The sequence below is a fragment of the Vicugna pacos genome, chromosome 14, assembly GCF_048564905.1.
Source record: "Vicugna pacos chromosome 14, VicPac4, whole genome shotgun sequence".
NCBI classification, from domain to species: Eukaryota; Metazoa; Chordata; class Mammalia; order Artiodactyla; family Camelidae; genus Vicugna; species Vicugna pacos.
The window spans coordinates 72903326-72930582 of record NC_133000.1 but is presented as its reverse complement, the minus strand read 5'-3'; the positions used below and the strand labels follow the sequence as shown (position 1 = coordinate 72930582).

The following is a 27257-nucleotide window of genomic DNA, read 5'->3' as shown; positions in this document are numbered from 1 at the left end:
AAGGATGCTCCACGTCACTTATCACCAGGGACATGCAGGTCACGGTCACAGTGAGACATCATCTCACGCCTGTCAGAATGGCCGTCATCGGAAGACAAGGCATAATGAATGAAGGCAAGGATGTGAGAAAAGGGAGCCCTTGTACACTGTGGGTGGGAATGTAGACTGGTGCAGCCACTGACGAAAACAGTATGGTGGTTTCTTAAAAAATTAAAAATAGAACTACCATGTGACCTAGCAATTTCACTCTTGGGTAGATACCTGAAAAAAAACCCAAACGGTAATTTGAAAAGATACACGCACCGCAGCGTTCATAGCAGCATTATTTACAATTGCCAAGATACGAAAGCAACCTCAGTGTCCAGCGACAGATGAGTGGGTAAAGAAGACGTGGTGTGTACACAATGGAATGCTACTCAGCGTAAAAAGCATGAAAACCTGCCGTTTGGAACAACATGGGTGGACTTGGAGGTGTTGTGCTGATAAAACAAGTCAGACAGAAGGACAAGCACTGTGTGATAACACTGCACGTCGAACCTGAAAAACCCAACCAACGAGTGAGTGTGACAAGAAAGCAGACTCAGAACAGATGAGCGGTTACAGGTGGAGAGAGGAAGTGGGGGCAGGATCGCTGTGGGGGGTTAAGAGGCGCAGACTTATGTGTAAAACAGATAAACCACAGGGCTGTGCTGTACAGCACAGCGACAACAGCCAGTATTGTATGATGAGTGTAAGTGGAACACAGCCTTTGAACGTGGTGAGTCACCGCGTCGTGCGCCTGAAAGTTACGGAAAGCTGTACGTCAGCTGTACCTCAGTCAGAAAGACAAAGGAATGCATAGGTGTCCTGAGTGATTAGCGCAGAAGGCGGTTTCAGCGTATGGGGAGAAGTTGCTAATTTTTGGTTCTTACAAAGTACTGCTGTAAAAAATCAAAGGTTTTCGTTTTGTTACTGTTATTTTGACAAACTACCGTGAGGCATTCAGTGGTTCTCGTGGGCTCCTCCCCTGCAGACCCAGCGAGGTAAGCAGGTTTTGCAGTCTGTTCAAGGCAACAACACAGTAGCTCAATGTTAATTTTTTTTTTTGCCTTTGGACTGGGATTCTCAGCCAGGATCAGGAGGGGGGACAAGGTAAAGGGCAGCACTCTCGCTTTCAAGATTCGGAAATTGTCACCTGCTCCAAACGCTTGCTTAAACGCTCTATGACACCCCCGAAATCTGTGTCCGCGGCCTGGAGGGTCAGGGAGCCAGCGCGGGAGACGCCGGCGCCGCCGTGTGGGCTCTCTCCGCGGGTCCGTTCAGCAGTCTTGCTGTTCTGTTCCTTTTGTACTTTTGCTGGAATTGCTGGGTGTCAGAGTTCACTGTACATGCTTCTTCACTCTGGCTCCCCCGAAACCTGTGCCCTGCAGGCTGCCTGGTCGGCTCCCTCCCACCCTTGCCCAGTCTAGAGCCTCCGACTCCGCGAGGGGTGGCCCGCCTGATGACCGGTTGAAGCTGGGGTCCTTTGTGGCCTGAATTAGTGGATCTAGTTCTTAGAACTAAGTCGCGTGCTTCCTTTCTGTTTTGAGTGGGGCGGCTGTGGCATCTGTCCAGCACTTAATGAGAAGTCACGGTGCAATTATGCCTTATTTTCTTCCCCTCACTTCTCTCTGTGTTTGACATATGGTGAAAATCAAAGAGCCCTGAGTGGAAAATGCATCAGTAAAATAAAAGCATGTCGCACCTGTGTTCTGGCCTTGACTCTTTCCCTCTGTAACTGTGGTTTTCGCACGATTAATTGCGTTCCGGAGTGTGCCCGTGCCTCCTGGCGTTTCTGCTGGGTGTTTGCTTAGAGGGCGGTTGTATGCGCTTTGTCCTCGGATGAAGTGATGCTTTCATAACTTCCAAAGATGATTGAACACCTGAGTTTCTCGTTTTTGAAATTAAATTTTCTTATTGTTCGTACTGATAAAAATCTGAGTGCCCTCAGCTCTCGGGATAAATTAGTGTGTTGTGTGTAGGAACTAGCTCTTCTGTTTAAGTGCATAACACACACATGCAGTTTATACGCAGTTAATCTGCTCCGTAGAACAGCAAGCTAGAGAGCAGGTGTACTGTGGCGATGGTGCTCCCCTTTATCAGACCGCTCAGTGTGGGGTTGTGATGCTTTGCTTTGTGTCCAGGCTAACTTAGGTGCATGTTAGAGCGGCGCTGGCCTCATTGTAACAGTACTGCTTCCTCCTCAAAGCGGTCAGTGGTTACGTGTTTAAAATTGGAAGGGGAATGTAAATCCAGTAAGTCTGAAAAAGGAAGATCAATAAATACTTCCGTAATTTGAATTGGTGCCTAAAGGTGAGAATTTGAGTTGAAAATAAATGTGGCAATCTCATCTTCATGGTTGTAAAATTGTTGGCATTTATTCAAACACCTGCTTAAAGGAGACCGGCTGTGTGTAATTGACACCCTCTGGCCCTGACTTACAAGGATCAAACGGAAGACCTTGACGTTAGGAATTTTGTTCCCTTAAATAGTTACCCTTGGGAGTAGATTTCTGCGAACAGGAAAAAAATCTTTTTTAGTTGATTGCTTTGAAAAAATGATGTTTCTAAAAAAATTCTTACTGGTATCATATGTGCATTTCTTGGCTTGAATTACTCAGCTCTCTTGAGCAGTGTTTTTTTCTGATTTAAAGATATTTGTGCCATTAAACCATTTTGAACACAGAAACAGAGGAGAAGATTAGAAATGAAGGACTGCTGTGCTGAGCACGTGCCTCTGTCAGGACAGTCCCGCGTCCCCGTCTGCAGTGCGCGCGGTGTGCTTGTGTGTGTACGTGTGTGTGTGTCGCGTCGTGCAGTGCTCGCAGCCTCTACTTGAAGTAAATAATGAGAATAATTCCACGCCGCCACACACTGTTCTTCTGTAGCGAGGCTTTTCACAGTGTGGTCTCTGAACCTCTTGATAGGAAACTCTGTGCTTCGTGGACACGGGCCCTTCCCCAGGAAGGGGTCTGTGCTCTTCACAGGCTCTCAGGATCGTTCCACCCGGCATGATGATAGTCTGCAATTCACTGTGCGTTTCCTCGTTTCTAGACATCCAGTATGTGTCAGAAATGAAGTGTGCCCGGACCAGGAATACTCCGCTCCGGTAACGGAGGGGTAACGTTTCCTTCACTGTCTTCATCTACACTCACGAACGGAGCTGGCCTGTGTTTTCCACTGTGGGCGTTGTTTTTGTTAGCGTTTGCCCGTGTTGTACTAGACTCATAAAGTAAGCTGGTATCCTGCGCGTTTTTCTGTGGTCTGGAGTACGGTAAGAACGGTGTCTTTTTTAAAGCCCAGTAGCCCTGTGTCTTGGTGGCAGCGTTTTGCTTTTCTGGTTTCTTTTGCAGATTCGCTCTTTTTAGAGTCTCCTCCCTCCCACACTCCCTCCCTCCCTGTCTCTCCCCACCCCTCATTCCTTGGATTTATTTTGGTTATTTGTTTTTTGCTAGGAAACCATTAATTCTGTGTTTCTATATAATTGCTAAAAATATATTTTTTTAATTCTTTAAGTCCGTTTTGCATCTGCGGACACAGCTTTGTAGCCAGGGCTGTGTGTTGCTCACCTGCTGGTGACTGGGATCTATGCACAGAGCAGCAGAAAGGCCTTTAGGTGTGTTAGGACTTGAGTGACGTCACGGTCTAGCTCAGCCCCCCCGGGCCTCAGACCCAAGTGCTGCCAAGTGCTCGGGCTGTGGTCCCAGTGCCAGTTCTCCCTCAAGGGAACTGGTGCTCCTTTGGGAAGTGGACACGGTGAGCCTGGGCCTGGGTCAGATGGAGCAGGGAGGGCCAGAGCTGGGTCTGAAGGCCTCGGGAGCCTGCCTGAGGACCCTGCTGTCCAGGGTGGGAAACATGCAGCACCAGCAGGGGTGGCCTCTGCGGGGCTGTCGCCCAGATACACTGCATTCCTTATTCACAAGGACACAGCAGGAGTCGGCCTGGCCGCCGTGGATGGTGTAAACATCCTGTCAGACGCTACTCAGCATCTCTCCGTCGTCAGCTCTTCCCCGTCACCTGCCGAGACAGTGAGTTGTAATGATGGTTCCTGATGAGGCACCGTAGCTCCGAGTGGGGTCGGAGTATTAAGTACAAAGTGTTGGCCTGGCCGACAGAGGAGTCGCAGCCTCCTGTGTCTGGGCAGATTGCAGAGGGACAGAGGGGCCGTACCACCAGCACCACAGCAGGAGTGCAGCTGTCGCTGGGGCCCGGGTTCCAGGACCTCGCAGGGACCAGCGTTTGCCACCAGTGGGTTCACCAGCCGTGGACACGGAGGGCCCGGTGTGCTAAATGTAACCTAGGGCTGGGGAGCTCTTAGGAGAACAGGAGACTCAGAAGCCATAAGGAAGACACCAGCGTGACACACACAGCACAACAAAACAGGGAGCACACCACGGACAGCGCAGGTGGTCACCCTGCGGACGGTTGTCACACCTGCTGACTCACAAGTGGTCACTGCCCTAGGGAACAGGACACGAGAGATGCGGAAGACGGCTGAGGGTGCGCGGGGACGGCTCCCGGGAGGAGAGGCAGGCAGCGTCAGCGTCGGGGAGCCGCCTTCCCTGGTGTCGGGGCCCGTGCTGCCGCCTGGCGCCTGCGGCCCGGGCCCGGCAAGGACGCAGAAACGGGCAGCGGCTGCCAGAGGGGCGCCAGTCGGCACGGCTGTTGGGAGGGGAAATCGGGCCTTGTTTGCGAGAATTAAAGATGCCTTTGACCCAGCGGTCCCGCTGTTAGAACTCACGTTTATAGAAATAAAAGCCCAGGTCTGTTCGGACACAAGACTGAAAATGGCCGCATCGCAGCAGCAAGCGAGCTGGAAACAACGGCAGCGCGGTTTCCCTTCCTGGTGTCCTCGCCAGCTGGCAGGCGGGGCCGGTGATGGGAGACGTGGACGGGGGGCCTCTGAGCACGGGAGGTTCTCGGGAGACCACCTAGAGCAGGCCACTGCCTGCAGAGCCACCTGGAGCCGGCCGCTTGTCTGTCCGTCTGTCTGCCCGGGAGCAGCGTGCGACAGCGGGGGCCGCTGCCCCGGCCTGGGGCTGTGCGGGCGGCGCGCTGGCCGAGGGGCGCAGCTGCTAGTGGCGGGAGGCTGGGAGCGGGAGCGGCTGGAGCTGAGCGGGCAGCCCAGCCTGGGTGCTGGTTGAGAAGAGCCCCGCGCGCTGGGCCGCCCTCCCGCCCAGGCCCGAGCGTGCGGCTCAGGCTCTGGTCTGTGGTCTCAGGATGACCACACGCCTTCACGAAAAAGCTCATCTTGTTTTCATTATATGTTGGTTTGAAAAAGTGGGAAATAAGTGATCCTGTGTAGGGAGTGATCGTTCCAAATATCTTTTAAGACAAGTCTGTGGCGCGGATGGCAGCCTCCCCACATCTGGAGGGTTTGGTTCCAGGGTTGCTTACTCTGTCTGTCTTACTCACGTCTGTGCCGTCGCTGATACACAGCACGTGTTTTGCCTTGTGTCGCTTTCCAGTGCTTGAGTGCCTCTTTGCTTTCAGTTCTTCGTGGCGTCGGATCCGACAGTCAAGACGGATCGGCTGTGGCATGAGAAGTACTCGCTGAGGAAGTCAATGGTGCCCTCCTTCATGACGATGGACCAGGCACGGAAGGTAGGCCGAGGGCCCCGCGCCACGCGGCACCACCAGCCTTCAGCGTGCGCAGCTGTGTTGCTCCTGTGGGCCTCACCGTCTTGAGGCGCTGTGCGTGCGTGCTGTGCCGGCAGCAGTTCCCGGCCCCTGGGGCCCAGCTGGCCCTGTCGCAGGCGCTCCTGCTCCTGCTCCAGCTTCAGCGGGACAGCCTTGCTGCTTGCGAGTGTCTGTGTGGCCGTTTAATCTGTATCAAGGTAACTCTAGGGTGTTTGCCTCTTTCAGGTCCTTTTGATAGGAAAATCAATAAATTTCCTGCACCAGGTGTGTCACGACCAGACTCCCACTGCCAAGATGATAGCTGTGACCAAGTCCGCAGAGTCGCCCCAGGACGGTATGATGGCGGTGCTGGGGGTGTGGCCGTGTGGCCGGTCGGCGATGCCGCGTGCAGGTGTCGGGGTGGCTCCTGTGTGCGTGAGCCTTCAGCCTCCCCTGCGTTAAATACAAATCATGTACATGTGGGTACTTTTCCCTTCTGGTCTTTACAGCTGCAGATTTACTCACCGATTTGGAAAATGCATTTCAGGGGAAAATTGATGCAGCTTATTTTGAGACCAGCAAGTATCTGCTGGATGTTCTCAATAAAAAGTACAGCCTGCTGGACCACATGCAGGCCATGAGGCGGTACCTGCTTCTCGGTCAAGGAGACTTCATCAGGCACCTAATGGATTTGCTCAAGTAAGAAGGCTCTTTAGATGATTTATTAAGTGTACAGTGGATTTCATCATGATAAAGAGTCTTACAGGTTTTGTCTAAAAGAGCAAATGGCATTAGAGGAAGGTTTGTTGAAGTCACGTGGGACATCTGAAAAGGTGAAGTTGTCACATTGTCACAGTGAAGCCCCTTTATTCTGCTAGTTCCGTGCTTTGTTCACAAAGGCCCATGTGCCTCGCGGGCGCTGGCGCCGGCGCCGACATTGCTGGTGTCTGAGGGGCACGTGGCGTGGTCACGGTCAGCCTAGTCTCAGTTTGAGTGGAGTCTGGAAAACAAATTGTATGTTTTAAAACTGAGCTGCTGCTTCCATAGTTTTGGTTTACATTGTTTCCTGTGAAAAAACAAAAAACTTCATCAAGCAGGTCCTCCTCCTCTTTCTGTCTTGTTCCATGAGGTTTCCCAGGCGCCTTCCCTTCCAGGAGCCCGTGGGGTCCCTCCCCACCCCGCCCCCTGCACCGTGCACCCAGAGAGACGCAGACAGCTGTGGACAGAGCCTGCCACGCCCGGCTCTGGGCCCAGCAGTCGGGCACAGCGTGGGGCTCGGGCTCGTAGGGATGGAGTGGTCATTTCTGGTTCCCTTTTGGACCCTCAGTCACAACCGAGTCCGGTTCGGTAGATCTGGGCCGGAGCCGGGAGTGGGGGGAGCAGGGTGCAGGGCGGTGCAGGCAGAGGTCGGCAGGCGTTTCTCGTGGAGCGTGGAGGACCCCGGCACGCACGGGTCAGATCGCGTAGCTGACCGGCCGCGTCTGCCTTGTGCGGGCTTTTAACAGTAGGGGCGCCTCAGTCTTGCTGTGAAATGAAAGTTTACGTCTTCTCAAAGGCGTGTTTAAGTTTCCAGTTTTAAAAGGGGGAGTGCCCACCGTCGCTAACTCGCCTTCGATGGATTTGAGTGGAGCAGACGTGGGTCCTTTTTCACACGTTCCCACGTGACGCTGTGCTGCCGTGAAGCAGAGTTTATGTGCGCGCAGGGCAGGGGGTGATGGGCCGTGCTCCCGACTCGGCGCTCGGTCACAGACACGTCAGCTCTGCGTTCGGAAGCCCGGGTGTCCTGGGTGTCGGCAGCCCCGAGGGAGTGTTTGCAGGCGGAGCAGTGGGCGCAGCCTTTACCATCATGACGTCCGCGCGTCCAGCATGTGACCCGGCAAAGCCCTGCCCCGCCGGAGAGACTGGGTCGGGGGAGCTCTGTCCGGGGACGGTGCTTTGTGCCGCTGACGCTAGTCTTACATTTGAAACCGTATTAACACGGAGGGCATGTTGAAGTATCTTCCATTTTAAGCCGAATCAAAATTAGAAATTTTGAAGAATTTTTTAAAATCTATTTTATTTTTAAAAAACATTTTGAGGTGGGGTAATTAGGTTTCTTTATTTAGTTACTTTAATGGAGGTGGTGGGGCTTGAACCCAGGACCTCATGCACGCTGAGCAAGCGCTCCCCCGCTGAGCTGTCCCCTCCCCTCAAGAATTGTTTTACTTCCCAGAGCACGTGATGAAACTTGCAGTTAATTCTGTGAATCTTATTTACCATGTTGTATTGGCTCCATTTGTCTTTTTAGTTTTTATAATTTGAACTCTTCAAGATTTTACAAAGCTCATTGAGAATTCAAGTAACATTCTCTTTTATTTTCCAAAATCTCTGTAAAGACCAGAACTCGTCCGCCCAGCTACGACTTTGTATCAGCACAACCTGACTGGGATTCTTGAAACAGCTGTCAGAGCCACCAACGCCCAGTTTGACAGCCCTGAGATCCTCAAAAGACTGGATGTGCGGCTGCTGGAGGTACCACACCCTGGGTTCCACGCGGGGACCGAGCCCCCCGTGGCGCCAGCGCCTTCCTGCGAACGTCTTGGTGTGCTTCGAGGCACTGCCAGTTCCACCCAGTCTAGTGGGAGGCACTGGCTACCCAGAGTTTGCACCCCTGCCCTGGCGCCTGGCGCGCTCTCAGACGGGTCCTGCCCCCCGGCCAAGTGCTCGCCTGGGGCAGGGCCCACAGGGCTGGGGCGGGGACGCACACTCTGGTCCCTGCGCCAGGTGCTCAGCAGCCACAGCTGTTGCTGCTGGGATGTCACGGGCATGGAGGGAGGTCGCAGGGGCACTTACAGGATACAGACGTGTGTGGGTCCAGTTTGACCGGAGGTGACTGTGGGGGACATGAGTGTCATAAACACAGCACACTGTCTGCTGAGCTGTGACGAAGGGCCGTTAGCAGAGCCTGTGGGTTTTAAGGGATGGTTACTTGCAAGGATTTGGGACATACGACGCAGTGGGCTTTTGACATTTTAAAAAATGGTGATGAATTTTAAAGAGTCTACAATAGTCATTCAAAGATATGCCCTTCATTCTGGAATATTTGCCGAGCACCGGCTGTGTGCCAGCCACCGACTGTGTGCCAGCCACTGTCGAGATGCTGAGGGCGCAGGAGTGGCCAAAGGGTGCCGCTCCTGCTCTCGCGCAGCCACTTGGAACTGTGGAGTGGTGGCTACAGATGGGGCTTCATGTCGACTCCTTTCCTCTGATGAGTCGCGAGCGTGCGGCAGTGAGCTGGCATGGGCGGGAGGTCCTCCAGCTCTGTCTGTTCTTGCTCTCAGGTCTCTCCAGGTGACACCGGGTGGGACGTCTTCAGCCTGGATTACCACGTGGACGGGCCGATCGCAACCGTAAGGTCCCGCTGGGCGTCTGCAGAGTAGCCCAGCTCTGCAGCTTGCTGAGCACCCCTGAGAACCTCCCTTAGAGTGATCGCCTGACCTGTGGGCGGCACCCCCTGCAGGAGTGCTTAGGCAGAACTGTGTGTGTGTGTGTGTGTGTGTTTTAAACAGTCCCTAGTGAGCGCTGCAACGCTTTCTTGTTTTAAGAATTCTCAGAAAGACCATTTGTTCCATCGTGGGTTTCAGCAGGTTCTTAGTAAACGGATCGTTCATTTTGCTCCGTTGTTCTTAGGCTGCAGTGACTGATCGAGGGTGACTTGAAAGGACTATAGATTGTATTTTAGGGAAGTTGTGTTTGTGCCACGTGGGTAAAGTTTGGTGTCTGGCATTCATTTGAACTGATGGGAAAACAGCTGTACTGTTGCTCCTCGTGCTTTCACTGGACAGAAGGAAAAGTGCGACTTCCTGAACAGTTACCAGACCACAGGAGTGACCAGCGGAGTTGTCTTGTGTGTCTGCAACTAAAATGCCCTCTTGAGATGCCCATTCTTTCTTTATTCAGACTTGAGTAAACTCCTGCCAAAGAGATAGCTCTTCGCACTTACTTCATTTTCACATCTGAAATACTGAGGAAGAACATGCATTTCTTCTAATTATTGAAAAATAACTCTGTTAAGAAGTAGGATAAGGTGGCTGTAAAATTTCTCCTGTGCGGCTCTGGCGGGTCTGAGTCCCCGGCTGTCCCCGCACCTCGGGGTGCCACCCAGTCACCCCCAGCCGGAGCGCTGCCCCAAAGTGCACGTGGCGTGGTCCGCAGAGAACCCCGTGGCCAGCGTGGGGGGCTGCTCACGCTGGAATAGCGCCGCGGCTCACCTGACGCTCAGACTTAACTGTGCGGCCTGTGTGTTTTTTTGCTAAACCTGGCTGCTATAGGCGGGACAGGGGCCTGGAAGGCAGGTCTCGCCCTGCTGCCCACACCGGGCTCATCTGGCGGAAGTTGAGACTTGAGAAGCAACAGGTGCGTGTGTTCAGTAACCTGGGGGCCTCTTCTCAGCCTGGAGATGCTGGGCCCACCTTCCCTGGGGGCCACCACCCGCCTGTCCCTCAGGTGGGCTGAGGGAGGACATGGCGCGGTTGGGAGCTGGAGCTGGGAGTCCACGTCGTAGACTAGGTCTCGGCTGGGCTGAAAACCCCCTCGTGAGCTGTGTCGTGTCAGGCCTGCTGCCCGTCTGTGATTTGGCAAAAGCATCTACCTTCTGTTACTGTCAGTTTGCCTGAGGTGTGCTTGGCACACGGATGATCGGTGTAGCTGTTACATAGAGACCTTTCCCAAAATGGACCACGTCGGTTGCCTGCGTAGCACTTAGAATTTGTTCGAGTTGACTGTGTGTTCTCTTCTGACGCCGCAGGTGACGGCAGCCCGCGTTGTTCTCTGCAGGTGTTTACCCGGGAGTGCATGAGCCACTACCTGAGGGTGTTCAACTTCCTGTGGCGGGCCAAGCGGATGGAGTACATCCTCACCGACATCCGCAAGGGACACATGTGCAACGCGAGGCTGCTGAGGGGCATGCCAGGTGACCCGCGGGTGGGGGGCAGGGGTGGGTGTGCCAGGCGACCATCGGGCGGGGGGCGGGGGGAGGTGTGCCAGGCGACCCCTGGGCAGGAGGGAGGGTGGAGCGCCTGGCCTGCCGTCCTCCACTCAGCAGAAATCAGTGTTCTTTCAAGGAACTGAAAGAGTCCTTTTTGTGCTTTTGGATTTGGCTTTTTTGAGGAGGCTCGTTTTTAATATTCCATAGCTTGACTTCAGTGCAAATTGGGGAAAAATAATTGCGTTATTTGATTTTTTTTTTAAGACCATGAAGTTTTTTTTAAGAATCGCGTTTGTTTTTCACTCTAGTATCTGTATACGTACTTTAATTTCAAAATTTTTTTTAAGGAAAGCCATTTAATGGATCACTGGCTCATTTAAAATTCACTTCGTGTTTTAATTAGAGTCTGCTGGGCATTGCTTGAATGTTTTGGTTCATCAACCAGGACATGGAAAGATTTTATAATATTATTTCATAATTAAAAGCTGTAATAAAACTCTCACATCAGACAGTCAGGTTTATTTTAATGTTATAAATATTGAATGACTTCAGTTATGAATAATTTTGAAATCTTTATACTGAAACTCATTTGGTCAAAACCTTTGAGAAAGTGTTTCAGCAAATACAGCTCCGAGGAGGAACCAAACGCTCTCACTCGCGATCCTTTGGTTGGTGACAGCAGTTACTAAAGCAGGTGCGGTTCTTGGCAGGGAGGCCTCCACGCCTCTGCCTGTTTCCTGGCCGAGCCTGCCCTTGAGCAGCTCCCGCCTCCAGGGTGGTGACCCCAGCCACCTGGACTTTGTGTCCCTGCGCGGCCAGACCGCTGGGTTGTGAGGGGTCCCCTGCTGTCGCCTAGGTGGTTCCTGGCCGCCCCTTCTCTGGCCGGCGCCTCCCGTGCTGCGTGGCTTAGCGGCGGGCGGCCGCTGTGCCCGCCTCCCTCTGGCCGCACGCAACGTGTGCAGCTGGTTGTGGAGCTGTGGGAGCTCGCTCTCTGGAAGGATTTTAAGGAGTGGCTGCTTGTGATACGTTTTTCTGGTTTGAACCAGCTTTGCAGCGTCTACATGAATTTGCTTTTCTCTTGTTCTGAATAATCAGCGGTGAGTTTTGCTTCCTCCCTGAAGGTGACTAATGCGTGTATTTGGTCAGTTTTCTGTGTGACTTTTAACATGACTGGACCCCGTTACGTCTGCTCCGTTCCGCTTCTTCCACTGAGCCTTTATTGTTAAAGCTTCTTCTAAGATCTCTTTAGTGGCATTGTACTCCTCCTGCGAACGTACGTTCTACCTTTTCTCTTTGGCTGGGCATGTAGGTTTAAAAAATTTTTTTAAAAATTTCTCACTGTTTTTCCACTAGTGTAAATAATGCCGTAAGCGTTTCGTAAATGTGTATTTATATGCCTCTGAGTATTTCTTTAGAATAGGTGAATTGGAAATGGATTGCTGGGTTAACAGGTATGAATTTTAGTTTTGTTTTTTATTTACTCATACTTACATCTAGCAGTATTTACGGTTTCCCTCTGGTGCTGTCAGATTGCCTTTCAGGACAGTTGTGCCAGTCACATTCGCCTAAGCAGCTCTCACTGGTTGAAAGTCATCTGTGTTGCTGGGGCTTTTGGCTAACACTGGACGTTATGTTCAAACCGATTGTCAATTTGATAGGTGAAAAGGGAAGTCATTTTAATTTTTTTAATGCTTTAAAAGTGACCTTTGAATGTAAATGCTTCTTTTTAACCATTTGTGTTTCTTTTTTCACAAAATTGGTTTTTTTGCCCATATTTCTGTAGGGGTGCAATGTTCTGGCCTTTAGTCTGTAAGGAAACGTTTTAAAGTTGTTAGTGGCCAGGTAACTCCGTGAACAGAGATCAGCCAGGTCGTCAGTCGTGCTAACGCAGCAGGTTTAGAAGTGCCCCGCAAGCCCTAAGTCTGAGGCAGAAGCCCAGGAAGTTTCCACAGAGTGCGCCTGTGAGCCCCGTGGAGTTCCCGACACAGCACGCCTGTGTGGGTGTTTGGTCACGTGCGCAGCATCGCTGATGACCATCCCAGGTGCCATTTTTAAAATAATATTCATCAGAATAAATTCTGTGAAGTAGTTACACTTGGAAATGATTTGCTTAGAGCAAGAGTTTTTGATAATAGTCCACCAAGGAGATTAAACCCATGGTTGTACATACTTGCCACTTAACTGTACAGAAAAAGGTTATTGATCTGAAATGGCTTAAAGATCTTTCTTCTCGTGGTGTGGAGTTTATTACATTGAGTTAATCTAAAAAGTATTGCTGTTAGTGGCAACTAAATCTGTATTTCAAGTGACCTTGAGTGAAATGAGAGACAAATACAGGTTCCAGGCGGAGGGCTTGCCGCGCCCTTCCTCAGCCTCGGGGGGGTGCTAGTGGTCCCCCCCACCCCCAGAGGAGTGGTGCGGAAGTAATCCCCTTCTGGTCCTTGCAGGAAATAAGATGGAACGTGGAGGAGGTGAGGCGGGTGGTCAGGACCAGGCTGTGTGTGTGTGGGCGGGCGCCACTGTGCGGTCCTCACCGCTGCCGGTGGACGTGGCACTGGGCGCTGGTTAGACATCCTGAACCCGGGAGGTGTGAGGAGACCGGGGTCTCCCAGCGCGCTCGACTCTGGAGCCTGGAGAAAGGGGTCAGGCCCGTAATTTGGTGAAGTCGCTTCAGAACAGCAGCAGCAGCAGTAGATACAAGCTGAAGAAGGTGATTTTGAAACTGGGGATAAACTTTTAGGGTATTTTTAAAAAAAGACCCTTTGGTCATTTTAAACAATACTCAAGGCCATTTGCGATGTGCTTCCAGGTGGGCAGAAGCTTCTGGCTAAAGGTGCCTGCACCCCGGGGCCGGGCCTGTACGAGCTGCGGGGGCCGTGGTGGCCTTCAGCCCTGAGCCGGAAGTCCTCGCTGCTGCCTTGAGAGGGCGGTAGAGAACCAGAGGTGGCGCCAGCGCTCAGCCTCCGGGCCCCGGGAGCGGTGGTCGACCCGTCCTGTGTGTGAAGCCGTCTGCTGCTGAGTTAGCGTGGCGGAAGGCGCGCTGTGTGCATGTACTGTTGACCACAAGGCAAAAGCTGCTTCACTCTGGGGAGTTTTAGAATTGCCTAGTTATTTGGGGGTCAGCCATGAAACACGAGGACTTGTGTGTTGAATACGTCTCAGATACATTCTCAAGGTCCTGGGTAGAGAGACTGGAAGAGTGTTTCGGGGTAAGGTGTGTTTGCTAGGAATTAAAGGACCGGATGAGACCTGTGCACTCAGCCTCCGTGTGACGGGGTGCACGTGGTTAGAGCCCTGCCAGGCGGGGGAGCTCGGAAGCCCTGAGTGTGTGGGGTTTTATCTCGGGGTTGGGGGAGGGGAGCCGCGGTGCCCTGGGGATCTCGGGCTGTGCCTGGGGATGAGTTCACCAGGTCCCCTGTCGGCCGGCTGGCTCCCCACTCCCAGAGGCTCCACTGTGGCGGGTGCTGTTAAAGATCCTCCTGCTAGGCCCAGAAAAGACGAGATTTCTAGAATGAAAATGTATCTGGTGCTACTTGCAGACTAGAAAGGAAAGAATACATATTTTAGCCTTGTTGCCAAATGTGCCTTGGTCTTGGAAACCTTTTGGAAGGGATGTGACTTTAAATGGTCTAGACCTAGGTGAATGCAGACCGCCCGCTGTAATGTGAGGGTGGACATCATCACTCATGAGTAGGGGTGCGGGCTGCTCTGCTGCCTGGCGTCGGTCTCCGTGGAGGCTGCAACAGGAAGGTCCCTGTGGTCAAGAGGAGCATTGCCTGGCAGGCCAGACGGACACGTGGACATGCGCTGAGGATGTGCGAGTGTGTTCGTGTGGGGAAGGGCCGGTGCTGTGGGGACATGCAGGGAGATCCCCCCCAGCCTCTCTGGAAGGCAGATACAGGTGACTAGCGGGGCACCGTGCTGGCTACCTCTGCAGAGGTGCCTGACGAGGCTTCTCGTGTCTTGCAGAGTTCTCCGGGGTGCTCCACCACTGCCACATCCTGGCATCCGAGATGGTCCACTTCATCCATCAGATGCAGTACTACATCACGTTCGAGGTACTGCGAGCCGCCTCTGGTCTTGGCTGAGAGGCGTCCTGTCCTGGCTCTCCTGGGGTGTCTGTGAGACGTGGGGCCTGGTGATGTGAGCTTCTTCCTGTCCCGTGCTGTCCCCAGGTGCTGGAGTGCTCTTGGGACGAGCTCTGGAACAAAGTGCAGCGGGCGCAGGACTTGGACCACATCATCGCCGCACACGAGGTGTTCCTGGACACCATCATCTCCCGCTGCCTGCTGGACGCTGACTCCAGGGTGAGCCGTGCTGCCTCCCGCCCAACACAGGCCGTCAGAACCTCTCTCCCTGGGTTCCCGGCAGTGGAGGCCCCAGCAGGCCCCTGATGCAGCCCCATTCGTGGCCATCAGGATGGTCTTGTTGGTCTTAGGTTTCTGGACGAGGTGGGGAGAGTTGTGCTGGGACCGGATCGTGCTGTGATGTGGGTGTGAGACGGCCCAGCTGTGGAGATGCCCACCCCCTCCCAGGGGCCGCTGACGGGCTGGGTGTGGCCGCAGGGGTGTGAGGAGGGGCCTGCTGGTCCTCCCACCCAGCCTGTCCGCCTGTGTGGTGGTCCTGGCCGCACAGTCAGCACACCCACCGCGTGTCCAGGCAGACCCTGCTTTCTCACTGCCCTCCTTCCCACGGGCTGTTCTGAGGGGCCGGCATCCCCTGGGCGGGGCTTCCTGGAGTGTGGAGTTCATTCAGAGATCTGGGGGACCCGGGACACTTCCTGTCACCTGAGACCATGTGTTGTGAAGCAGGAGGCAAAATTCCAAGTGCATTTTGACGTTAGATGTGTGACTTCGGGGAAGGTTCCGGCTTGCAGAGGGCTGCCCTGAGTGGCCCTCACCCCTCCGGGGCCCCTGGTGGAGATGCTCTGCTTGGATGTTTGCCTAGTGAGTGAGTGTCTGGTTGGCGGGCGTGGCTGGGAAGGCGGGTACCTAGATGTGCCAGGTTTCACTATTAGAGGATTATTGGTCGTCTGTGTGTCTGGAGAGATGCTTCGGGTCAGCACTATGTCTAGACAATGTTTTCATAGAGACACTGGAACGGACACAGGGGTGATTCTAAGCACTTGGAAAGTAATGGGGAGTTTTAGCAGCGTGCATCTTGAGGCTTTCCGCCGTGTCACTCAGGCTCGTCCGTGATGGCTGAGACCACAGACACTTATGGATCCTGTGAGCCGCCTGCCTGTTGACACGTGTGTCCAGGATGTGTAGGTGGGTGTTGGGGACCCACAGACAGGCCCCAGGCCTTCCTGCCCTGTGCGTCCTTGTCCCGCCAGACCGCGCGGGCCCTGCAGGCAGGTGGACGTTGGGCTCAGTCCCGCTGCCCAGCCTCTGCCCCCAGTGCTCTCGTGTGGTGGAAGAGCACGCTGCCCCTCTCTGCCTAGACTTGTGAGTTTCGTTTCCTGTGAACCGTTTGCCTTAGCGCCCGGCACGAGTCAGTTGCTATTGTTTTTAAACAATTAAAAGTCACCTTTGTGTGTGTGTGTTTTGGAGGGAGATTTGCGATGGCAAGTGATACCCACTCTCTGCTTGTGGCCAGTGGGGAGCTCATGCATCACTGAGAGAAACCCTGAGTCACACAGTCAGTTGCTGCAAGTTGACGTCCCCACGGCAGGCGCGTCCGCAGTTCTGGGTCTGAGCAGAGCACCGCCTCAGCATGAAGGAGACCGCAGGTCTCTCCCGTGGAGGGAGTCACTGCTCCGAAGGAGTGCGTGGTTGTTTGACTACAATAAAGAAACAAGTTAGAGGAGATAAATGCTTATTGAAAAATAGACTGTCCCCCCCTTTTCTTTTAATTGAAGTAGTCAGTTTGCTGTGTGTGGTTGATTTCTGGTGTAAAGTGTACATATTTTGTTGAGGTTTTTTGTTGTGACCGAGACCCTGCGGCCGAACGGGCAGCCGCTCCCAGCGGAGCATGGCGGTGACCAGTGAGGAGCTGCGGTGCGCGGGGTGTGCAGTGTGTGGAAGCGTGGGGTGCTCCGGGGTGGGTGGAGCGTGCTAGGTGTGCGGGTGGGGCGTGGTGCGCAGCAGGTCCCTGGTGGTGGAGTCACAAGTGCACCGTCGTGGATGAAAGAATGTGAATGCTTCGTCTTGCGGTGTCCACGTTCTCTTGCATTCTGGAAGTCGTTAGGAAATACTGATTTCAGTTTTGTTTCACTTGAGAGTCAGATGTTAGCTCAGCCTTCGAGGTGCTGCTCCAACCTAGTAAATGGGGTTTGAACCTAGTGCTAGGGTCCCTTCGAGGGGACACATGGCGGCAGGTGGAGCGCGCCCCTCGGGTGAGGGGGACGGCAGCCCTGCAGACGTCCTCACTGACCGGCGCTGCTCCCTGCAGGGAGAGCCCAGGGCTCAGCTTCTCCCTGAGCAGCCCCGTGTGCTCCCTGAGCGCGGGGTCCCTGCCGTCTGTGTCCACGCTCCGCTTCTCAGCAAAATTAAGTCGTTTGTAAACATCATGCAGATCTTTTGTGAGATTATCACTTCATGGGTGGATTTTGGCTGGTCTGTGGGAATGTCGTTAATCACTTTGATTTGTTTGTCTTTTAAATTTCCGACTCTTTTAGCTCTGCTTGCTCTTTCTGTTTCTTCCCACGAAGTCTGCCTTCCGCAGCTTCTTGCCCTGGTGTGTCGCTGGGTTGCCTGGGAGCACAGGTGGGACTCTCGTCTTACTCCAGACACTGGAGAGGTTTTGCTGTTTCCCACTGACTCATGTTTGCTGGGGCATCTGATGGAACTTCCGTTAAATTAAGGCGGTCCCCTCTCATCGTCCTTTGTTTGAATGTTTTGTTAACCACGAGTGGGTGTTAAATTTTAACACATGATTTTTTCCTGCTCTATTTAAACTCTTCCCCTCCCCACCGAAAATTAATAGATTAAAAAAAAATCTGAGCTGGCAGAGGACAGAGTTACTCCTGCGCTTCAGTCTGACACGTTGGGTCCAGTGTGGCCTCCCAGCCCCCGCCCTTCCCCACCGCTGCCTGACGCTCGCTGGACGGCCTGGGGTGCGCGCGTGGCGCTGCGCGTGGCTGTCGTCTGACCTCTGTCGTGTCTGTGCCCGGGCGGCCTCGTCTGTCCCTTTCTCGGGGAGGGAGCAAGGGGAACGGGACAGACAGGCCCTGTGCTCATTGTCCATGCGGAGAGTTGGACGTCCTGCCGCACTTTGGGTTCCAGGCTTTCTCCCAGGAAGTGACGGCTTAAACCGCCCTTTCACTCCTGGTAGGAACCGTGACGCCTGTTTCCAAAATCCTTGCTGCATTTGTTTCGTATGTTTTTAAAGAATTTCCTCTCTCACGATGCCTGGGTGTGGTGCTGGTGCGCGGCACCGGCCGTGAAAGGGTCATCCTGCTCCCCGGCCCCGGGGGGGCCCCTGCTCCCCTGGCCCCGGTGGGGGGGCTGACCCGTGGACGCAGCTGCCTGTGCTCCTTCCGAGCCGGGGCAGCACCGAGTTGTGGGGCTGTGGAAGCTTGGGGTCAGCCGCCCGCTGCTGCTGTGGGGACAGGCTTAGCGTCCAGGGTCCTGGAAGTGTCTGATGGCGAATGAACGGACAAAGAGCACCTTGTGGAGGTGCGCTGGTACCTTGTGTAATGGTTTCCTTTTACTAAATGTCCGTATTTTATTGGAAAAACTTAGTCCTGAGCAGGATGGGACTGTATTCCATAAGGAGAAAAAACTTGTCTTCTCTCCTCAGGCACTTTTAAACCAGCTCAGAGCCGTGTTTGATCAGATCATTGAGCTGCAGAGCACGCAGGATGCCATATACAGGGCTGCCCTGGAGGAGCTGCAGAGACGCCTGCAGTTTGAGGAGAGGAAGAAACAGCGGGAGGTCGAGGTACGGCTCGGGGTCCGCGGCTATGTCCATTTAGGGTGTGGCCTGCGCCACAGTGATGCCTGCAGCTGGGGCTGTGGTCACATCCACATGCGGTCAGGGTTCTAAGTGAGGTGGCCTGCGCTCGGGGGTCAGCAGCCCCATCGTCATCACACTGTAAAAATAGAAGAAGACGGGTTCACGAGAGACACAGGTTCTCCTCCGTGTGTGTCCCGACGTCCGTCTGGTCGGTGTCTGGCCCGCGGCCCCTGACGCCCGAGTGCTCTGCTACCTGGCGCTGGTGGCTGCGCTTGTGCACCTGGGGACCCGACTCCTCTCTCTGGCTGTTTTCAGTGACTTTACTGAGTGTTTGATGCCCTTCGTGACCCTGAGGCACGAAGAGCTGTTGAGCCAGTGTGACTCCTCGCGGGAATCTGTAGCCTTTCCCTTTTTCCAGATGCTGCTGCTCGGGTGGTGACGGTTTTCAGTTAGTGCAGTTTGATTAGTTTCGTTTTGAGTATTTCCTTAAAATCTGTGTTAGAGGGTGGTTGACTGGGGCGGGTCACAGTGTGGTGCTCACTCCGTGCGCGCGCTGATGGGCTGCCCGGCCCGGGAGTCCACGCACCACGCAGACTGGGGACCCATCAGACGCGCCTGCTGGCTGGTGCCTTTGGAGCTGACGAGGTTGTGACGTGTCGTCTAGGTTGGGAGAGGTCGCAGCGTGTCACGCTGTGAACTGTAAGCGTCACTGGCAGCAGCGAGGGAGCTCTGAGGGCACTCATGCGTGTGGACGTGAAATGTTTCCGGGGTGCACTGTTAGTTGACAGCAGTGAGCTCCAGGACACCTGGGTGCTGGAAACTGTCCTAGCAGGTTCTGGGCGTGCAGGGGGCCTGAGACCCTGTGTGTGGCTCCTGATGCCCGCACCGCGCCCACCCAGGGTTAACTCGCTTGCTTCCTCGCGTCCACAGGGACAGTGGGGCGTGACCGCAGCCGAGGAGGAGCAGGAGGCCCAGAGGACGCGGGAGTTCCAGGAATCCATTCCAAAGATGTGCTCCCAGCTGCGGATCCTGACACACTTCTACCAGGTGCGTATTCGAGGCACAAAGGCCGTCCAGTCTCCGTGGCCTGGCTCCCGGGTTGCCACTCGATGCCACAGTGACGGCAGGAACCGCCTCAGTCCGGGTGGCGCATCTCGTGCAGACGAGAGCGGGGCCGGTCCGGCTGCACCCCTGACCCAGGCCTGTGGTCTCACTGCCGGCGGGTGTGGGGGCGGGGTTGGGGGCAGCTGCATGCGGGTCGTGCCGTGTCGAACCGAGCCCTGCAGACACGCGGGGGTGGGGTGGCCGGGCTCGGGCTGTGACCCGTAGGGCCCATGTGCTCTGCTTTTCTTTTCTTTTTGATGGTTTGGTTTCTGATTTCATCTGTTTCTCAGCCTGATTTTGGTGATGAAAATATAGAGGAAAGGTGTTACGAAGATTCTTCCAGTCACTTGCTGATAACTGACTGGACATGTCAGGCGTCACTGGCCCCAGCCTCTAGAAATTCTGTTTGTGCTGGAGTTGTCTTCCGTTCAGAATTCTGAGTGAAACATCAGACCCTGTTCCTGGGCGTCTAGTTTGCCTCCTAGGAGCCTCATACTTTGTAATTTTAAGTTTTCCTTTAGTGTCACTGAGGGTTGACTTTGTCCCTTTTGGGAGTGGCCTCACCCTGGCATTGGTCTCCTGGTACATTTTTGTTGAAACATTTTCGTAAATGATGGTAATGACTGGCTTATGTTCGGTGCAGAAATACCTTTATTGGATGAGTGTTTTGATGGTGAGATATACTGTGTGGCCAGGTTGTACATGTCATACGTGATCATATTTCTTACTAACGGATGCCTGAAGGTGAGTTCCGTGCTGCTGCTGAAGCTGCAGGGAAGTGACCAGCAGCCGAGAATGTTTGTGCGCTCACGAGTCTGCAGGCTTACCACCTCCCCAGGGGCACGGGTCAGCAGGACAGCGGCAGCGGTCAGAGTTTGGGGAGGGCGGGCGAGGGTGTGGGAGTCGGTGACTTTTCTCCGTGGATGGGAACTCTTCTGAGCCTGAAAGCAGGGGATGAGCAGCCCCAGCCTGGGCAGGTGGAGGCCCACACAGGGGAGCAGCAGCCCCGACCTGGACAGGTGGAGGCCCGCCTGCCGTGAGACGAGGTGGAGTTTGTCCTCGCCGGGTGGCCTTTCAACCCCAAAGAGAAGCAGCTGGGGCTTCTGTCGTGTTAGTTTGCCGTCCTGCCCCGCCATCTGTACGGGGCCCCTCGCGAGGAGTGATAGGGTGGCACCCTGCCCCGCCTCGGGGCCGGGCCCCCTAGAGGCATCGATCGGGCCCCGAGGCGTCTGTTTCTTCTGTTCTCAAGTCAGGGCTTCACAGCTCGCTGGCGACTCATGTGAAAGGTGAAACGTGTAACACGGATGCTTCCTGCTCGCAGTTAAAACTTCGCTGTTTTGCTTATTCTTGTGGAACTTAAGGGCAGAGAGGAAAAATCTGTCTGTTGGTTCTTTTCAGTGAAGTGACTGAATTTGCGTCTGTGGATGTGCCGTGGCTGGCGAACCTGGGCCTCCGGGCGGCTCTGGTCCTGGGGCGCCTCCCTAACGCAGGGAGAGGCGGGGCGCCCCACGGCCGGCCCCCCCGAGCCCCGGGATAGTGCCGGCTCCTTTGCTTCCTTGCAGGGCATCGTGCAGCAGTTCCTGGTGTTGCTGACCACCAGCTCGGACGAGAGTCTGCGCTTCCTCAGCTTCAGGCTGGACTTCAACGAGCACTACCGGGCCCGGGAGCCCCGGCTCCGCGTGTCCCTGGGCGCCAGAGGGCGGCGCAGCCCCCACACGTGAGGCCCCGCGCGCACCGGCCGCGGGAGTGTAGCTGCGCTCTCACACGTTGGGGATGAGTGTTCGTCACATCACTGACTCACGTAGGCTGGCTTGCACTATTCGAATTTATTTTCTAAAGTCTTCGTATTTGAAAGACACCACACTTTGTTGAGGCTTCTCAAGCTCTCCACTATATAATTTATATTTGTCACTTTTTAAAAAGATCAGTTTCTTTTAGAGAAAATTAAGGTGACGGATACTCATCAGTTAGGATGGTAATGTCGTTGCTGTTTTTTTAAAATCCTCTTTAGAGGCGGATTTTGTTAACGTAATCAGATTAGACTGAAGCGGAGTGTCCCTGCTAAGGAGCTGCGTGGAGCCTTTTGTCCTGGCTTCTGGTGCAGAGCGCCGGCCTCTGTAGGGGCCTGTCTGTCTCCGCGCATCTACACGTGCTTGTTCTGTTTCCTCGTCCTTCACAGTTTGCATTTTCACGTTGAATTTACTCTTCCAGATAACTTGGAAAATAGTAGGAAAAGAGCAGGAGAGACGCAGAGCAGAACACCCTTGAGCCTGGGCTTCTTAGACCATCGGCTGAAGCAGCTTGTAAATATGGGTGACGGGGAAGTTAATGAAGTATTTTATTTTCACAGTTATGATGAGCATTGGACAGAAGTTGACTTGAATAATGAAGATTTCCTTTTTCCTCGCCTATTTTTTCATTGTAAATATTTATATACTACTGACCAGATGTCGGGGACATTTTTTGTAAAAATGTCATATCACGTCACATAGATCTGCCTTTATTATGTTGCGTAAGTGAAACTTAGAAAATTAAAAGCAATTATCTTTCAGACATATTGGTTCTTTCTTGAATCATTCAAGAAGAGACACAGTTCACTCACTGGGTCTGGGGGCCGGGCTTGGCAGACTTGGACAACGTGCTTCAGTGTGTGAAAGATTTAATCCACGAAGCCAGGTAGTTAGACCATGCGTGCCTCTCAGTGCAGAACCGACGGGAACGCCCCTCACTGCTCGTGCGGCCTTTCGGTTTCCTGCTCCCTTTGGCGTCAGGGGTCCTGGCGGTGCAGTGAGGCCACGGTGAGGATCAGGCCTCGCTTGGACGTGCCTTTACTTCAGTGTGAAAGTTCACAGAGTCAGAAACCAGAGGCAGTTTCTCTGCTGCACAGCTTCCCAGAAGTGACGGTGCGTTGTGTGTCTCCAAGAGAGACTGCCCATTTTATTTGAAGTGTCTCTCCAGAGATGAACCCTCAGCAGAAGCCACTCTAGAAGATGCCGCTCTGATTTGGGGACGGACTCGCGGGGTGCAGAGGAGCTTGTGAGAGGCCCTGCAGGGCCAGGTGGCGGGTCTCGCTCAGAACGGACTGGGGGCTGGAAGGTGGAGTGCAGACCACGATGCATCAGGGCAGCGGGGGTGGCGGGCAGACAAGGCCTTGGGAGAACTCAGTCCAGGCCCACTGGAGACATCACACGATGGTCAGCCTGTCACGGGGCAGGGCCTCACCACCCAGAGTCAGCAACGGCTCTGATGGGTGGGGGCTGCACACTGGGGTAGGTGGGGTGGGCCGTCTCAGGAGGCAGGCAGCCCGGCACTGCCCTGGGAGGGTCACCGTTTCACCCAGAAGAAGACCATTCTAACCTTCCAGGTCGTCGTGAAGACTGGGGACCCTGTGTGCGCAGGCTCTGGCTGGCAAGCCCTCAGGGAGGGTGCTGGAGGCTAAGGCCTGCTGCCCTGGCAGCTCCAGCGGCCCCGCCTGGCTTTCCTGTCACTGAGGATGCCCTTCCCCGCCCAGGAGGCCCTGGTACTGCGTGAAGACTGAAGGCTGTCCTTGGGCGGGGGAAGGACACACTCCCTCCTCTCCTGCTGTGTTAATGGGCCTGACTGAGGGAGAGGGCCGGCCCTTCCTCCCTGGGACCTGTCATCAGCAGGATTCACAGTGGTGACTCTCCCATCCCCGTGGGAGTGTGTCCTGCAGAGGGGAGGGGACAGAAGGGTACAGTGGCTTGAAGATATCCCTTGTTGGGAGGAGAGCATTTTGGTCAAACAGCTTTTATGACGTCCTATTATTAACATTCACTGTATAATTTTTAGAGAGAGGACTTCCGCGTGTGGCTAAGAAGGAGGCAGAGAGATTAGATTTATTTTCCCGTCTGATAGAAACACCAGAACTCCTAGAAACCAGACAGCATGTAGCAGTGGGTCTCAAGACCGTGCACACCTGGCAGGAGGACCGTGACAGCTGGGTCAGAGGAACCTGGGCGAGCCCGACGGTCGCCCCGGGCTGCTCCCTGGAGCGCGTTGGCAGCGGGCGGTGCAGGGAGAGGATCCGGGGCGGAGCGAGGGCGTTCCCTGAGTTGAGTGGAGCCGGTCGTCCTGGGAAGCCAAGGTGGCTCGGATCTGAAGACAGGGTGTCGGAGACGCTACCTGAGTCCCTGGGCTTATGAGTCGGGGTTCTGAGGAGAGGCCAGGGCTGGAGATGCAAGTGTGGGGCCGTCCGTGTGTACGCGGCAATGAGGGCGTGGGACTTGGAGAACGTGCCCCGGAAACGCAGAGCAGGGCACCCAGGACGCAGCCCCGGCTGCTCCCGACACTTGGAGGCTGAACGGGCGCCGGGGTCACGGGAGCCGAGAGAACAGTGTTGTGAGAAAGCCGTGGGCGACTCTTGGATGCTGCTGAACCGCAGGGTTCGATTCTGGCAGAATTGATCGCTGCCCTGGGCACAAAGATGACTGTGACAGGAGCCATTTCACTGGCGTGACGGTTTGTCCGTTTCATCAGTTCTTTGAAAGAACCAGCTTTTGGCTACCAGGACTTTTTCCATATAATTAATTTCTGCATGTATTTAAGACTCGTAGAACTTACAGATTAATTACAAGGCCAGAAGCCATATTCCTAACCCCGTGTTTAAAATGTGGAGCGTTTCCAGTAACCTGGGAGCCCCCTTGTCCCTTCCTGATTCTGTTCCCTGCCCTCTCTGTGCAGGTGCGTCACCCTGGTCTTTGTGGCAGTCACTCCCTTGTTTTCTTTATAATTTTACACCCGTTTGCATCCTTAACAGTAATAGATATCTGGTGGAAGCTTTGGTTCAGCATTTTACGCGAGGGCTCACGGTGATACCTGCCATTGAAGTGTGACGCTGCGGCTGGCCCTCCGGTTGTCTCTGACGCTTGCTCATTGCTATGTACTATTCCAGTTTTTGATCATACCACGATTTATTTAGCCATCTTATTGTTAATGAACGGGTCATTTGCAAATTTTAGTTGTTATAAATGTTGCTGCTGTAAACATTCTTTACCGTTTTTCTTGGGGTACGTGTGCCAGAGTTTTTCTCAAGTAAATACCAGGGGTGGAGCTGCCCGGTCACAGCGTTATGTTCAGCTTCACTACGTAGTACCAAGCTGCTGTGCTGAATTGTCAGGGTACATCCCTTCCCCCGGTGTATGAACGTTCCCTGTGCTTATTATCTGCCGATCTTTATGGTTTATAAAGAAGTCATGGTTAGCAAACATGTTTTGGTTAAGAAACACTCCCCAACATTGAAATCATGGAAAATAGACTAATATTTTATTCTAAAAACTTGATAGTTTTGTCTCTCACATTTTATTTTTAATTTACCTGGAATGGATTTTTATATATGGTGTGAGGTAGGAGTGCAGTTTTATTTATTGTTCATAAATATACCCAGTTCCCAAGCACCAATGATAGGAAAGTCTGGTCTGAAGTACTGCCTCGGGGCAGAAGGTACAGCGCAGTGGTCGAGAGCATGCCTCGCGTGCACGAGGTCCTGGGTTCAGTCCCCAGCACCTCCACCAAAATAAACAAGTAACTAATTACCCCCCCAATAAATGAATAAATATGTGAAACTGTAAAAGAAGAAATGCTCAAAAAAAAAAGAATAATTGAAATACCGCCTCTGTCATGAAGTCAGTCTAAATGTTCATGGTTTTGTCCCGTTGGTCAGATGGCCTCTTCTCGCGGCAGCACGAGGCTCTCAGTTTCTGCGCTTTCGTGGTAGCTGCTGGCATCTTCTAAGGGGGGTGCTCAAACTGCTGACTCTCCTTCAAGAATTCCCTGGTTATTTCTAAGCTTTTTTCCTTCATAGCTATTTTAGAATCCAGTCCCCTGTCCTCCACTGAAAAAAAACAGTGTTTCGACCAGGATTGCACTGTATCGATAAATCAGTGTGGAGAACAGAGGACATATTTACAACATTGATTCTTCCAGTCTGTGAACATAGTGTATCTCTCCGTGTTTATGTAGATCTTTCTTTTTTAAAAATCTTTTGAAGTGTAGTCAGTTTGCAGTGTTGTGTCAATTAGATCTTTCTTAATATCTTTCAAAATCCTGTACGCTTCTCCACGATGGGAACCTTTGGTTAGATTTACTCGCAGGGGCCTCTTTGCAGATAGCATTTTCCGTGAGACAGTTCTGCCTGTTACTGATACACAGAAATGCAGTTGATTTCTGTGTATTGACTCGGTGTCCGGAAGTCCTGCTGAATTGTCCTAGCAGTTGTCTACTGACTCTGGTGGTTTACGTGTCGGCCATTGGGTTTTCTGTGTCCCATGTCTGGGTCCTCCAAGAAGGTGGAGTTAGATGTGTGAGGGGTTTACTGGGAGCAGTAGGAGAGGGACACGGGGGGACACGGTGGCACCTGGGGGCCAGCAGACCGTGATGCGGCTCAGATCCTCTCGAGGAAGGAAGGGAGGGCTGGCTGGGGGTGTGAGGGTCCCGGAGCCAGTCACCCAGCAGAGGGCCCCCGCGGTGGGCGTGGAGCCTGGCGTGAAGGTGGTGAGTTCCCCGGCGCAGCGCCCAGGGCCTCAGAGCAGATGCTCCCAAAGGCTCAGGGCTCATCCATCCATCTCCTCACAACTAGGGGGTGGCCTCTTCATGGCCCTCGAGCCTCTTCCTGGGCTGAGGGGGTGAGCCCACCCTGTCCCTGCGTGCTGGGCTGATGTGACGGCTTTGCCCCAGCAAACCCGGGTCCCACATGCGTTACTACTCCCCTCCCCTCCCGTCAGCGTGCTGACCCCTCACCCCACACAAGATGCCCACGTGGCCCGGGTCCTGGGAACCTTGCCGTGGGGGCACCACCCCAAGAGGGTCTGGTCTGCATCCTGCAGGGTGAAGACTCCAGAGGTGCCTGGCCTGTCCCGTGTCCATGTTCCGCGGGCCTGGGAGCCCCTGGAGCACAGGCCTGGGCCCCGTGGGGTTGCCCCGTGGTCTGGGAGCCTTGTAGACAGAACCTGGGGTCGTGTGGCTGTGCTGGTTTGAACAGGCAGACTGGAAACTGCCCCGTGGCCAGTGACAGGGCTGTTACCTAGTACACTAGCGTTCCCCCGCGTAACTGAGGAGGGGTTTTAAAAAGTGAATCCAGATGGAGGAAGGTGACTGTCACATGGTGTCATTTCCATGTGGGATCTGAAAAGCCATGCAGATGAACTGATTTACAAAACAGGAGGAGATTCGCGGACACAGGAAAGAAACCTGGTTACCAAAGGGTGAAGGCGGGGAGGGGGTGAATTGGGAGTTTGGGGTCACACACCGCTGCGTGTAACGTAGGCGAACGAGGCCCTGCCGGACGGCACGGGGGGTGCTCCACTGCTTGTAACGAAGAAGGGTTTGATGCTAACGCTGAAAGCAGTGGCAGGGTGTAGTGATGAATACTGTTTTTGAGACAATAGTAAATAGTTAAATACAGGCTTCAGAACAGGAAGTTTGTACAGTATGTTTTTCAGTAGAGTCTCTTAAAAAGCACGTGTCTGTGTTCTGTATACTGTATGTTTTAATGTACATTCATATGTGCAAGTATATATGCGTGTACTGGGCTTGTGTGCATTTACGTGCACGCTTATCAGCCTTACATGCGTGATACACGCTCAGGAAGCGTCGGGGCCAGCGCGCTGGCTGGAGCAGTGACTGGACAGACGCCG

General features: G+C 53.9%; 1 protein-coding gene across 1 annotated transcript in view; it reads left to right on the top strand.

The window, feature by feature from the left end:
* Positions 1-22158, top strand: part of TUBGCP3 (tubulin gamma complex component 3) — a 45395-nt gene extending 23237 nt beyond the window's left edge. Inside the window, exons 12-22 of the mRNA XM_072976562.1 lie at positions 5511-5621; positions 5883-5991; positions 6146-6335; positions 8012-8147; positions 8957-9025; positions 10452-10587; positions 14572-14660; positions 14778-14909; positions 18346-18486; positions 19432-19548; positions 21168-22158. Coding sequence (XP_072832663.1) covers positions 5511-5621; positions 5883-5991; positions 6146-6335; positions 8012-8147; positions 8957-9025; positions 10452-10587; positions 14572-14660; positions 14778-14909; positions 18346-18486; positions 19432-19548; positions 21168-21326 — 1389 coding nt within the window. The 3' untranslated portion in view covers positions 21327-22158. The remainder of the gene's footprint in view (positions 1-5510; positions 5622-5882; positions 5992-6145; positions 6336-8011; positions 8148-8956; positions 9026-10451; positions 10588-14571; positions 14661-14777; positions 14910-18345; positions 18487-19431; positions 19549-21167) is intronic.
* Positions 22159-27257: the final 5099 nt, after the last annotated feature.